This window comes from Antechinus flavipes, chromosome 4 (genome assembly GCF_016432865.1).
Source record: "Antechinus flavipes isolate AdamAnt ecotype Samford, QLD, Australia chromosome 4, AdamAnt_v2, whole genome shotgun sequence".
Lineage (NCBI taxonomy): Eukaryota > Metazoa > Chordata > Mammalia > Dasyuromorphia > Dasyuridae > Antechinus > Antechinus flavipes.
This window is the reverse complement of record NC_067401.1, coordinates 477,016,633-477,030,599: the sequence shown is the minus strand read 5'-3', so window position 1 is coordinate 477,030,599 and position 13,967 is coordinate 477,016,633. Positions and strand designations below refer to the sequence as shown.

Genomic DNA, 13,967 nt, shown 5'->3' with positions numbered 1-13,967 from the left:
AACATGGACAGGGAGATAGAGATGGGTGGACAGACAAGATAGATGAGTGGAGAGATGGATAGAGGGATGGACAGATAAGAGAGACAGATGATGGATGAATGGAAAGATGGATAGGAAGGGATAGGGAGATAAGAGATGGATGGAGAGACAGCAGATGAAGGAAGAGATGGATAGATTGATGGATGGAGAGAAACAGATGAAGAAAGAGATGGATAAGGAGAGGATGGCTTGGGAGATAGAGATGGACAGACAAGATAGATGAGTGGAGAGATGGATAGAAGGATGAATGGATAGATGAGAGAGAGAGAGATGAATGGAAATATGGGTAGGGAGATAGAGAAGGACGGATGAACAGACAAAAGAGATGAATGAAGAGATAGATAGAGAGATAGACAGACAAGACAGATGAAGAGATAGAGAGATGGATGAACAGAGAGGTGGATAGAGAAAGATAGATAATAGAGTGAGCCACTGAGTTGCCTTTCCTGGGGGCCAATCCAGAGAAATTGTGAAAGTAGAAATAGCATGGAAATAACATAGAAAAACAATTCATGATTTTCATTCTCCTACCAGCTTTCCTGGTGGTTTGCAGAAATCCCAAGCTCCCAGGACACTTACACTTACATATAGACATCTTTGATGAGCCCCGTGTGATTTCAATACATTTTTTACCCGCTCGTGTATTTCATCTGAGTTTGCAGGTGAGCACCAATCTGAATGATATCTGCAGACACAAATGACAAGAGATGCTATTTGTAGGAAGACCGGTGGGGACCCTTTCAGTTCCCAAATACAGGTAGCTATTCCTTCCCAGCCCCTTCTCCACAACTGATGATAGAAGTAAGATCCCAAACGAGTCAAAAAAGCCTAGAATGTGGTGGGGAAAATTTCAAAAGGCAAAATATAATTTAGATGAATTTCCTCCATTTGGGTTTTAAAATATCAATTTTTAAATTTATTATTATTTAGTATTAATTTAAAAGATTACTGAAGGGGAGAGCCATTCAGCTAGGCAAGCATTTGAAGGGGTGACATGAGAAGTCTTGTTCTGGCTTCCAATGAGAGGAGGCCCAGGAGGCTGTCCATACTGGCATCTCACACTGGCACAGACCGCCGTGGGACGCAGGGGCTCCCCAGTACGGGAGACTCAGGTACAAGTTAGAGCAGAAACCACAGAGCTTCTGGGAGGTAGCGGTCAATATGGCAGGAGGGGGCTGGGAGGTCCAGTCAAATCAGTCAGGAGTGTGCCCTGGCAAGGGAGGAACAGCCATACCCGGCGCTCGGGAGAGGCTCGCTGCCGCTGGATGCCTGGGTTCAGATCCGGGAGCCAGATGTTAGGAAAGATAAGGACTGATACGCTGGAGGGCCGCCAGGAGAGGGTAGAGTGGGGACGGGCACTAGAGCCTGGGAAGCCCCAGCATCAGCCGAAGGAGGAAGGAGTTTGCCCCTGGCCTGGCTCCAGGACCCCACTCGGCTGGCCCTGCTGCTGGCCCCCAGAGGCTTCTGGGACAAACCACCTCCGGCCTCCTCCCCAGGAGGTTTCCCAGCCAGAAGCCACACTGTGCCAGACCGTTCCCAATGACGAGATGGGAGGGCCGGGCACGGGAGGGCTGCTCGGACACAAGCCGATGACCGCGGACCTCCCAAGCACCTGCATTTGTCGGCCCTCCAATTGCCCAATGGTCAGCACCCTCCCCGTGCCAGTGACACCGGGTGTCCGACTTTCACAGAACAGTAACAGTAACATCTAGCACTTCCAAAATCTATTTAAATGTCATATGATGCACTCTATAACCCTGTGAGGGAGATGATGTGGTTTTCCCTCATTTTACAGAAAACGAGACTGGGTGCTGAGAATTGTAGTCACTTGACTGGGGTCACACAGGAACTAAGTGTCTGAGGCAGGATTTGAATTCAGGTCTTCTTGACTCCCAGTTCTGTCCACTCTTCCCAAACCCTCCTTTACCACGTCCCATCCCATGTCCACTCGCTCCCTTGTTATGGCCTCTGGGATGCCAGCTCCCCAATGAGCCATTCCCTTGCATCCTCCATCTTTCTCACTCTCCCTTTCTTGCCCTTCTGGGACCTGCTCTCCCGGAGGCCCCAGCTTCCCTGGCCACCCTCCAGCACTGGTTCTGTTTTCACTCATGCTCCCAGTTCGAGCATCCCTGGCTCGCCATTGCCCTCCCGTGCCACTATCCCTTGGCAGCCACGGCTGGCCGCTGTCTGCCGACCCTCGGCACATTCTCCCTCCTTTCTCCACGAGTTCCATACTCGGCTCAGTTTTCCTCTCTTCCCGACTGCTTCACTCCCTGAGGGGAACTTCAAGAACATTTTTACCTTCTTTCAATACCCCAATTAACTCAGCTCCCTAGACCTCCCTCTCTAGTCCATCTCTGTACAGCGACAGTCTCACCAGAAGTCTCCACCTTCATGCTCATAATCCTTTCTCCATGTGACTCCCTCTAAATCTACTCTCTGGTCTTTGTACAGCGCCAGATCCTGCCCCCTTCTCTTCTCAATCTGAACCACGAGTGAAAAAACTCTGTTAGTGCTGGCCATGCCCCGGCAAGCTCCAGCCCTGGATGGCTCCCATCCTCCTCCTCCCTCACGCTTCCGCATCCTGCTCATTAGAACGGGAGGAAGTCACGGCCGGACCCACTATAAATTTATGTGATCCAGTCTCAAGGTGGGCCCTCACCATAACGAGGCAATCTCCTCCTTGTTTCCCCATCTCACTCACCGCAGCAGCTTCTCCAAAACCTTCTCTCCTTCCATTTCTCATGATGCCTTGTCACCAACCAGAGGGACCTTCCTAGAGAACTCCTCTTCTCCCTCCTCAGGTCCCCTTGCTCTGGCATCCTCCCCCTCCCCTCCTACGGTCGCTGACAATAAGGTGGCCATTCTGCTTGTCAAGGGTGCCCCCATGATCCCGCCTCCTCCAGCAGAGTGCCCCCACCGCATTCTCCCCGACTCCAACCTCCAACTTCTCCCCATTGACTGGTTCCTTCCCCACTGCCTATAAACATTCAGCTATTTACTAAATGCCAACCGTGTGCCAATCACCGTGCTAAGAGACCGGCACAGAGAAAGGGAACAGCCCAGTCCCCAAATACATAAATATGTACATAAATAATGTGAATACGAGAGGTGTCCAGGGCAGATGGAAGGGACTCGATCCTGTACATCCCATCAGGATGCAGCATCTTGAGGGCCCGACAAGGGCTTTTTCTTTGTCTCCCCAGCATGCTCAGCATAGACCTGCTACATTAAGACATGTCTACTGAACGGCCCGTTCTAATACGGTTATTTAAGGAAAAGACATATTCTGCTTTGCCAAAGAGGGCCATGGGTGGAATCGTAGAGAGGCAGAATTATGCTTGATGTAAAGACTAACTTTGTACAATCAGATCTCCACAAAAGGGCAACGGGCTGCCATGGGGGAAGAGAGCCCCCTCACCGGAGAATTTCAGGCAAAGTTTGGAGTAACCGCGTGGCAAGGATGGCGCCAGTTAACAAGCATTTATTAAGCCTTTACTGTGTTCCAGGCGTCGTACTAAGCACCGATATAAAGAATGGCAAAAAAAAGTCCCTCATCCCAAGCAGTGGGGCAGACAATATATACATTATGAACCTCTGTGGGTATATGCAGAGTACACAGAAGGTAGCTGAGCGAGGTAGGCAGTGGGAGCTGGCGAACTCCTCCTGTCTCTGGATTGTCATCCGGGTCCCGCCTGCTAATTGTGCGGTCTTCCAGGGCCCTGCCTTGGACCCTCTCTTCTCCTATGTTATTTTGCTTGATCTCATTGGCTCCCTTGGATCAGACTAGCATCTCTATGCTAATGATGTTCAAACCCACTTAGTGGGACCCAGCCCCTCTGCTGATTCTAGAGCCACATCTCAAACTCCCCACTGGACACCTCTAACTGGAAAGACCATAAACATGTTCAATACACCATCTCCCCTCCCCCTCCATCCTCCATCCTCCCAGGCACCCAGGCTTGAGCCCTCACCGATCCCGCTGACTTGACCTTCCCAATCACTCTCATCCACGCCCCCTTCTCTCCTCGGAGGTGGCCACCATCTCGGCCCAGGCCCCATCGGCCCACGCCTGGACTTACATACCAGCTGTCGAGAGGGCCTTCCCATGTGCAGGTCTGAGCATGTCACAAGCCTGAGGCCCATTTGTGGCTCCAGCAGCTTCCCACACCACGTCCCCGATGGCATCAGCGGCCCTTCGGCACCTTGGCCTCCCTCTCCTGCCCCAGCAGCTCGTGTGGTGCGGGGCGTGACCCTCCAAGTCTCCCGGGGGCAGGTTCTCTGGCCCTTCCCCCATTATCCCCTTCCCAGACTCTCCCAGACTCAGAGGGCGAGCTCCTTGACAGCAGGGCCTGCTTGTGGCCTTTCTCTGCATCCCCAGTGACGATCCCCTGCTTGGCCCATGGTAGGTGGGCCCCTCGCAGAACTTGCCGACTGAGTCCTGAAGGCAGGCCAAGAGGAGGGGGTGAGGACTCCAGGCAGGGGGAGGCGGAGAGGAGAGATGCTGTGTCCTGGTCACCAACCTGCCGGGGGTCAACACGTCTGGACCTTTGACTGCGCTGAGTCTGATCCGGCCCATGGGGTCTCCGAGATCCCTTCCTGATCCCAGCCTCATGTGGCTGCCACTCTGAGCCGCTCGTTAAGTAAAAGGATGCACCTGAACTTCCCCCCAAAAGGATGCTGAAGACGTTGCCTCCTGCTTACTTCACTTACGGCACTGGATAGAACAAGCCATCTTTTCTACTTCCCTAAACAAACCGAGCAGATTCCCCTTTCCCTTTTTTCACACACGTACTCCATTCATGTCTATCATCCTGATGATGTGAGTGTGAGCCCGGGCCATCGGATCTGGATTCCGAAGACACGTCCTGCCCCTTCCTAATTGGGTGGCAGGGGAGCCTGGTCTGGCCAGCTCGGTCGCCATCACTCATTCCCGCCTTCAGTCAGGGAATTCATCTGGAAAAGCTGAGGCCATTCATGATTTCTGATTTGGGGCCTTTTTACTGGAGACCAATTTGCATATTTCATTCATGCCATGTTTCAAATGCACACACATTTGCACATAAAAAGGAAGAAGATAAATCACAAATTAATCTTCTTACCAGGGCAGTTGTCAGTAATCCATTTGTAAATCAGCCACATTAATAATTGATTTATAAAAGAGAATTTGGTAAAGTCCATTTACCTAACATATGCCGAGCACCTACTGTATGTTAGGTCTCTTGCTGGGCCCTAAGGGCGGGATATCACCTATCAGTGCGAGAAAAGGGGGTGTTGGTGCACCCATGGCAATGGCACTCATGGATTTTGGAACTTGGGGCCGAAGCTAAGCTGCTCTGTCCTCCACGGTCCGGCCACTAGTCTGCGCTGTGGGATAAGGGATGCTAAGGATGCTAGGGATGCTAAGGATGCTAGGCAAGGACCTGAGCCTTTCACATCCTCATTTGGAAAATTCCAAACCTCCAAGTGTGATCCTGGAGAGTCTCAGCTTCTTTTCAGTGAATTTTCCTAATATTTAAATGCCTAATTTTTGTAATAATTCTAAGCCTAATCCAAATTTTAAATCATAAAATTAATATTCAAACGACTTCAAATCATCTTAGGGAAAACATAGCTTCTGAAATCTGATCTCTTCATATTGATTTCAGGTGCTAGTGGATAGATTTCCCAAAAGGGGACCCAAGCAAAGCCCTTTGCTCATTAAGGGCACGGATTTGCATTTGCCAAAAATCACTAAGAGGAATTTTAAAAGCAATCGTGACCTCTGGGTTTTGTGTTTGGTGACACTGTCAGCTTCTTCCTGCAGCATCTCATGAAAGCGCATTGGATTTCAGTCCTCGTTTGCCCAGATCAACAAAATAAACTTCTATACGTGCACTCTTTGTCATACTTCCAATTTTCCCGGGGACACAGACACATTCGACAGCTGCATCAGTTTAAATTGTTTATCGATTCCAATAGATTATATAAACACTTTGGAAGTATTGCTCGGTGCCTCAGAAAAAAAACAAATTAATCAGAAAATGGCTTATAATTCATTTTAAAGATGCCAGCCATGTTGAAGCACAATCAATGGGACAAAACCATTTTTCCTTCCCTGATAATACAACTAAAGACATTAATTTTTTTTGTTTACTGAGAAGAGGAAAAAAAAATTAAATTCTGGTCTAAAATACAGGCAGTCCCTTGTAAGGCACACACACACACACACACACACACACACACACACACACTTCATGTGAAGTCTGCCATATGGTAGATAAATAAAATTCTGACATCTCTGAGTATCACAGACTTTTAGAAATCGAAACAAAAAGCAATGTTTCTATCTTTACATAACTCAACAATGCCATAAGCATTTAGGAAGCACCTATTATGTGACATGAAGCACCTACTATGTGCCAGGACCTTTGCAAGGTGTTGGGGATACAGAAATGCAAAAAAAAAAAAAAATGAACAGGACTCTGCCCTCAAGCATCATCAAAGCAGCCCCAACCCAGCTTTCAGTTTGGCAGTAAATGTAAGATTCTCAGTCTGGAATTTGTTCTAAGTGAGGAATGACCTCACTGCTCACACTCCCACACCTCCTCTTCTCCGAGAGGTTCCAGTGTTCCCAGTAACAGCACCCCACTGAAGGGCCAGCCAAGAACACGGGAGATGGTGGACAACGAGCAAATCAACCCAGAAGCATTAGTCACTTCCTATGAGCCAGTTTCCGGGGAATATAAACATAAAAATCAAACTCTCTCTCTTCAGGGAACTTACTTTGTACTGGAGAGACAATATGTACAGACACACACGTATACATATATGTACAAGTACACACACACACACACACATATACATATAGAATTATTTGGGGGGAAAGTACTAGCATCTGCGGAGAAATTGCTTTTCTACACATGTATAAAGTGATACAAGCCAGAATTTAAAAGGAAACACTGGAGTCTAAGAGCAGAGGGGTTCAAAGGCATACCAGGCGTGAGGGACGGCCAGGGCAAAAGCCTGGCGATGAGAGATGAAGCAAAATGTGGGAGCAGTAAAAGACCAATGCCCCTCCAGGGGACAGAGAGGGAAGGGAGCACCATGCAGTCCAGCCGGGCCCGGGGGTGAAGCCTTTCCAGTGCCCAGAAGGCGTCCCTGTTTGCTCTGGAACATGCAGAGAGCCATGAGAAGTACTGAGTGGGGCAGTGACACGAGGGAGATCACCTGCTCCCTTCGCACAGGTGTCTGCTTACAAGGGCCCCAGTCATGGGTGGGGATGCTCAGGCTCCCAGAGGAGACCCAGCCGTTGGAGGGGGCCCACCTGGGCCAGCTCTCCTGCCTTCCGGCAAGCGTTCCTGAGACACACAATCTCCTCTGTCCCGGAAGGGCCTGTTATAGCCCTCCCCTGCCAAGTTAGAGCCAAGGACACTGCCCAGAGGGGACTCGCCAAGTCCCCAAATCAGTGAAGGGCAGAGGCAGCTCTTCTGACTCAAAGTCGAGATCACGTTAAGAGTAACCTGCCTTCTTCTCCAGCTTGTCTTCATCGAGGCCTGGGGAGCTGCTTTTGAGAACAGTCATTCCTTGGGGGTGGCTCTCCCTCCCCCTTCCTCTCCTTCCTTTCTTCTCCTCCCTTCCTTCCCCTCCAGGTGGCCTCGGGGCCAAGGCCCTTCTCCTGTGGTCCCGATTCAGCTTTCAGACAGTCCCGAAGCTGGCTGGGCCGGCCGACGGGAGCCAGGACTGAGGGTTCGGCTGAAGGGCCGGGACCATGTCCCGCCTGTGCTGCCTCCCCAGCATTCAGCACGGTGCCGGGCCCACAGGAGGCCCTCGATAAATGGTATCAGATTGAGTGGGGATGTCTGCTCAGCTTTTCTTTTAACCATGGGAAAATTCACTCTATCACAGAAATACAAATCAAAGCAATTTTGAAATCTCCCTTGAAATGCAGCAATTGCCAAAGATGACTGAAGGGAGAAACTCAGAGGAGCTCTGGGCTTCAGCTGCTCATCCACTGAATGGTTCTAAGGTTCTTTCAAGCTCCACATCCCCCCGAGCACCCGCTACCTCGCCTCCAGACTCCAGGCATTTTCTCTGGCCGTGCCCCCTGCCTCGAAGCCCTCCCGGGCTCCCTTCAAGTCCCAGCTTAACTTCCACTTGTCCAGGAAGCCTTTCCGGACCATGCTCAGTACTGACGGCTTCTCCGTGCTATCTCCGCTCTCCCTTCTCCGTGGCTTGTTCATGGTTGTGGATTGTGTTCCCCCATTAAACCCTTGAGCTCCTTGAGATCAGGGCTCACGTTCTGGCCTCTCTGTGTATCCTCAGTGCTCAGCACAGGGCCTAGCACATAGTAGGTGCTTAGTTTAAAGCCAATTCGTTTCAGATTGAGTCCAAAATTCAAATGTTCCCGGATCTATGAGCTCCTTCAACTCCAGCATCTCATGGGTCTGTGGACATGTGGGTTTCAGACCACAAAAAGGATGCTGCCGGCTTGTCACTTCCGCCATCACCCAGGTGCGAAGGCTACCTGTCGTACGCCCTGAAGGAGAGTGGGCCTTTAAGTCACCTAACCCAGCCGGCTTCCATGATGGAGCAGGACTGAGCCCCTACCCACAAGACCCGGAGCCCATTCAGGACAAGTGTCTGTGTGTCTGTCTGGGAATCAGCAGACCAAGTGGGCAGGGAGGCCCTTCCCTTCCCCACGGTGGGTATCTGGTAGCACAACAAGCAGAGCTGAAGCCGCAGAGGCGGCTCCTCCTCCCTGGTCATCCGCAGCCTGGGGCCCACTTGTGGACAGAGGACTCCTGCTCAGGCGGAGCTCTCTGAGGGCCTGTGGGGCCCCAGCTGGCTGAGCTGGAGGGGGGCTAACGCAGCAGGGAAGACCCCCAGCACTTTGCTATTTGCTATGCAGGAGGAACTTAAGGCCTCCCCTCTCTAGCCCACGCGGGCACCTGACTCCCCCACACTTTGGAGCCATTGGCCAAATCCTTCCCCCCAACTACCATGGCTTACGCGTGTTTGCCAGTGGGGGCCCGTGATAGAACTACTCATCTGGCATTGATGGGGTGGCCCCTGCACTAAGAGCATGTGGCCGGTGCTAATTATGTTTTCTGAGCACTTGGAATTCAGAGAACTTCCCCACTTGGGGTGATCCTGTGAGGACGCTGAGGATTTGTCGTCTCACAGCATTTAAGGGGAAGGGCTGGAACCCAGACTCATATTCTAAATCCCGCCCGTGTCCTTTCCGGGACGCTGCCTCGGTTTCCCAAAAATGACAGGGGAGGAAACGGGGGTTCAGAGAGGCAGAGGACTTTCCCAAGCCCCTTCTGAAGGCTGGTGCAGAGGGAGAACAGCCTCACCTTTCCCTGAGAGTTGACTGATTGAGCACAGGGCTGGGAGAGCGTTTCTGCATTGACGAGGGAGCCGAATGGACCAAGAGGATCCTGTCGGTATGGTGTGGCCTAGACTGCCTAGTAACGTACTCTTCACACCGCTCAAGAGAGTCTTCACGGTCTCTTCCATGAGATGGGTTAGAAATCTGTAAGAGACACAGTGAAGGGCAGGTGAGAACCACGGAGCGGGAGCCGGGCGGCCCGTCAGCCAGGCCAGGGGGCTCCTCCAGGCCGGTCCCTCTCACGGCATGGCGAGGAACCCTCCGAGGTCACATACGAAGAACCAAAGCCAGGACCCAGTGGTCTCGGAGACAAAGGCCCCGGATTCCCAGCACCCGGGAGCCCCCCCTTTCCAAGCAATCCTGCAGGAGAGGGATGGCCCCGGGCGTGTCCGAGATGCCTTCTGGCTCAAGGCGTCTAGGACTCACCCCGGGCTCTCAGGGAGCCCACGGGACGGGGCTGGTTCTAATTTTAAACCGTGAGGCTACTTTTGAAGAGCAGGAATGGGGGCCAAGCCCTCTAAGGACGGGGAGCCGCCATCTCTGGCTGAGAAACACCAAATGGGAGCGTGTCCTGACTCCGGGCCTGCTGCTCCCACGGCTGGCGGGGGGTTCGCACATGGCGGCCACGGTGGAGGGAGCCAGTCAGCGCCAATCGGTCAACAACCAAGGCGGCCAAAGTCAATCGGAGTCAACCAGTGCAATCAAAGGCATGAGAGGCTGAGTCTGTACAATGTGCAGTAGCCCAGGAGTGCCAGGGCCCACTGGGGCGGGGGGAGGGACGCAGGGTTAGGAGGCGGGACTCTGACCAGCTGGGACACTGAGTCCAGTTGTGAACCAGTCAATCTTCTTATCTGTGAAATGGGAACACTCATCGCTGACCTTGCTCCCAGCCTGAGTGCGAAGGAACGGGGACTTACGGCCCACGGCCAAGGCCAGACAACAGTGGCGGTCACGATCAGACGGGGCGAGCTCTCTGCCCAGTGGCCGGCCGCCTTTCAGTGATTGCTCAGCTCTGAATGCCGGGACCGCGTGATCGCGAGCATGGCCTCCAATAGCAGTGCCCAGGCAGAGCCAGCCCTCAGCCCTGGGGGGAGCCCTCGGCCACCGCCCTCGTCCGATACTTCTCCCCGTGTCCTGTGCCCTCTGGCCTCCCAGACTTTGTACAGTGTCCCTCACGTTAAAAGCAGCGATTGCGGAGAAACCATCCAAGGGAGCTGGGAAGGTTTGGCAGCAGCCTCGAGGAGGGACGTTGGCAGGGCTCCCGCTGGTGTGGGGCCCCCGCTTTCTGTACCCACCCTGAGCAGGGGCCTTTCACAGATACGGACGGAAGCCGGTTCTAACAGAGACTTACTGAACTCAAAATGGGGAGAAGACAGGGCAGAAAGGCAAAAAGGGCGCTCTCTTACTAAAGAAAGGAAAGGGACCTGTATGTGCCAAAATGTTTGTGGCAGCCCTGTTTGTAGTGGCTAGAAGCTGGAAAACGAAAGGATGCCCATCAATTGGAGAATGGCTGGGTAAATTGTGGTATATGAATGTTATGGAATATTATTGTTCTATAAGGAATGACCAGCAGGATGAATACAGAGAGGCTTGGAGAGACTTACATGAACTGATGCTAAGTGAAATGAGCAGAACCAGGAGATCATTATATACCTCAACAACGATACTGTTTGAGGATGTATTCTGATGGAAGTGGATCTCTTCGATAAAGAGAGCCTTAATTGATCAAAGATGGACAGAAGCAGCTACACCCAGAGAAAGAACACTGGGAAATGAATATAAACTGCTTGCATTTTTGTTTTTCCTCCCGGGTTATTTATACCTTCTGAATTCAATTCTCCCTGTGCAACAAGAAAACTGTTCAGTTCTGCACACATATATTGTATCTAGGATATACTGCAACCCATTCAACATGTAAAGGACTCTTGCCATCTGGGGAAGGGGTGGAGGGAGGGAGGGGAAAAATCGGAACAGAAGTGAATGCCAGGGATAATGCTGTAAAAATTACCCTGGCATGCGTTCTATCAATAAAAAATTATTTAAAAAAAAAAAAGGGGGCGCTCTCTGAACTCTGTACCGGGGAGCGAGGGACCATGCGCTTGGGCTTGAAGAGAGTCTTTGTTTGGGGAGCCAGACTGAGAGTGATGGGGAGAAGGGACTGCAGCTCAGCTTCCTAGCCATGAGGGATGCTCCTGGAGCAGGGAGGAGCTTCCCATCACTGCGCTCTCCGCGGGGGGATGAGCTCTGGCTGGGGAAGTCGGCAAGGGGCCTCCTGCTCAGGACGCAGCTGTCCTAGCTGACCTCGGTCCCTCTCACCCCTAGGGGTTCCCTTTAGTCCAGACGTCACCTTGAATTCCCCTTCCACCCACAAGAACTTAGTAGAGACAAGGAAAGACAATCTTATGATGTGATTAATGCTTGATTCTCCCTACTGGACACCAAAATATTACATTCATCCCCTAAATTGCTTTTTAACAAGGAGAAGAAAAAAAATCGGGACAATTAAGAATTAATAAAGGACCTGTACTGGTTTGGGGAGGGAATGGAAGTAACTGGCTCAGAGTATAGAAAAATATATTATATTTTATGTAATGGATCAGAGTATAGAAAAAAGGCGGTATCCTTCCCACCCCAGCCCACCCATCACCAGGCTCTCTGTGACCTTGATTATTAGTCCCCCAGTGTGCAAAGTGTTCTCATGATAACTTCTCCTCTAATGGTTTCCTCCTCTCCACTATCCTAGCTCCAGACTTTCATTACCATACTTCCCGTAGACCTCCTCATGGTCAAGGCCTTTATGGCTCTCCCCAGTTGGGAGGGTCTGCCCCAGGACAGAAATTACTTTGAGTTCACTTCAGACAAATTTCCAAATTTCAAATTATCCGCATACATGTTGTTTCCCCCAAGAAGAACATAGGGATCTTGAGGGCAGGGCCTGTTTGATTCTCACGGCATTTAGGACCTTGCAAAAGCCTTTAGTTAATCCCACCCTAATTGCCTTCTCTCCCCGCTCATGAAGCTCATGGATGGAGCTCACATGTCTAAGGATGTCACTCCCTGTTCAAACCCTCAGACATCTGGGAGGGCAGAAAGAACAAGGCAAAGTGCCAGTCCCAGCGTTGATCCCCTCTCCAACCATCCACACCAAAACGTTTGGGACCGAGCCAATCTATTCCACGGTCCTGCATTCACCCTGCTGCCCTCGGGCACACTGCCCTTCCTACTCCAGGCCCTCATGAGCTCTGTTCCCGAGTCTCCGCACTGGCTGCTCCCCCTGCCCGGATGCTCCCCTTCTCAGCCCGGTCTCTGGGAACCCCAGGGCCATAATCCCATGAGGCCTTTCCCAGGCCCTTGGCTGCCAAAGCCTCCCACTCTGTGTACCTTCTGTGTACACATGCCCACGTCGGCTCCGGGAGAGCAGGGCTTCCTCAGCCCGGGGCCAGGCCCCTGGTGGGTGCCCAATGGACAGGGCAGCTCTTCCTAAGACACATGGGAGGTTGTTTACAATCACACAGCTGAGGAACGGCCGAGTAAGTTGTGGTGTGTGAATGTGATGGAATATTATGGTTCTGTAAGAAACGACAGCAGGAGGATTTCAGAGAGGTCTGGAGAGACTGGCAGGAACTGATGCTGATGGAAGTGAGCACGGCAACAGCAAGATAATATGATGATCAATTCTGTGGACGTGGCTCTTTCCAATAATGAGATGACTCAAACCAGTCCCAATGATCTTAAGATGGAGAGATCCATCTGCACCCAGAGAGAGGCCAGTGGGGACTGAGCGTGGATCCCAACACAGCATTTTCACCTTTGTTACTTCCTTGCTTTTCTTTCATATTTTTCCCTTTTTGACCTGACTTTTCTTGTGCAGCAAGATAAATGTGGAAATATGTAGAAAAGAATTGCACATGTTTAACCTGTATTAAATTACTCGCCGTTTGGGAGAAAAGATGGGAGTAGGGAAGGAGAAAAAGGTGAAACACAAGGTTGTGCAAGGGTGAGTGTTGAAAACTATCCATGCCTGTGTTTAAAAAATAAAAGAGCTTTAAAAACAGATAAACACAAAAAAACAATCACACAGCCTTAGAGCTGGAAAGAACCCAAGGCCAGCGAGTCCAGCCTATGCCCATGGGGCTCTTTGCACACTAACAATGCCCTTCTCCCAGATGGCCCCACGTGGTGGGCATCCCCGGGGCCCTTTGCTCCACACTGCCTTCCTCATAACAATTCCCAGCCCATTGAGTCTTCCTCAGTCTGTGGGGTCCACAGTGGAAATCCCCGCTCTGGGAGTAGTTAAGACTTGGGGTTGAGCAGCAAAGACATTGCCAGAAACAGAAACCAGGCTTACAGGAAGGTGGCCAGGAGGGTCGGCAGCTAAACAAACAAGGGGGGCCTGAAGAAGCTGTTGCTCAGTCAGGCTCCTGCACCTTCTCCAAGGAGCTTACAGAGGCACAAGCGGCCCTTTTCACACTCGCATTTATACTGATGTTACCTGGGTCTGACTTTCTTCCTCCCTGGTCCTAGGCCGGACAGGAATCAGACTGTGTTCTTCTGC

At 51.5% G+C, this 13,967-nt stretch overlaps 1 protein-coding gene across 4 annotated transcripts in view; it reads right to left on the bottom strand.

Annotated features, from left to right (window-relative positions):
- Positions 1-13,967, bottom strand: part of SPATA6 (spermatogenesis associated 6) — a 127,245-nt gene that overhangs the window by 24,277 nt on the left and 89,001 nt on the right. For all 4 annotated transcript variants that reach the window (XM_051999735.1, XM_051999736.1, XM_051999737.1 and 1 more), the window contains 2 exons: positions 9,378-9,556; positions 619-724 (listed from right to left, as the gene is read on the bottom strand). In XM_051999735.1, the coding sequence (XP_051855695.1) occupies positions 619-724; positions 9,378-9,556 (285 nt within the window). The remainder of the gene's footprint in view (positions 1-618; positions 725-9,377; positions 9,557-13,967) is intronic.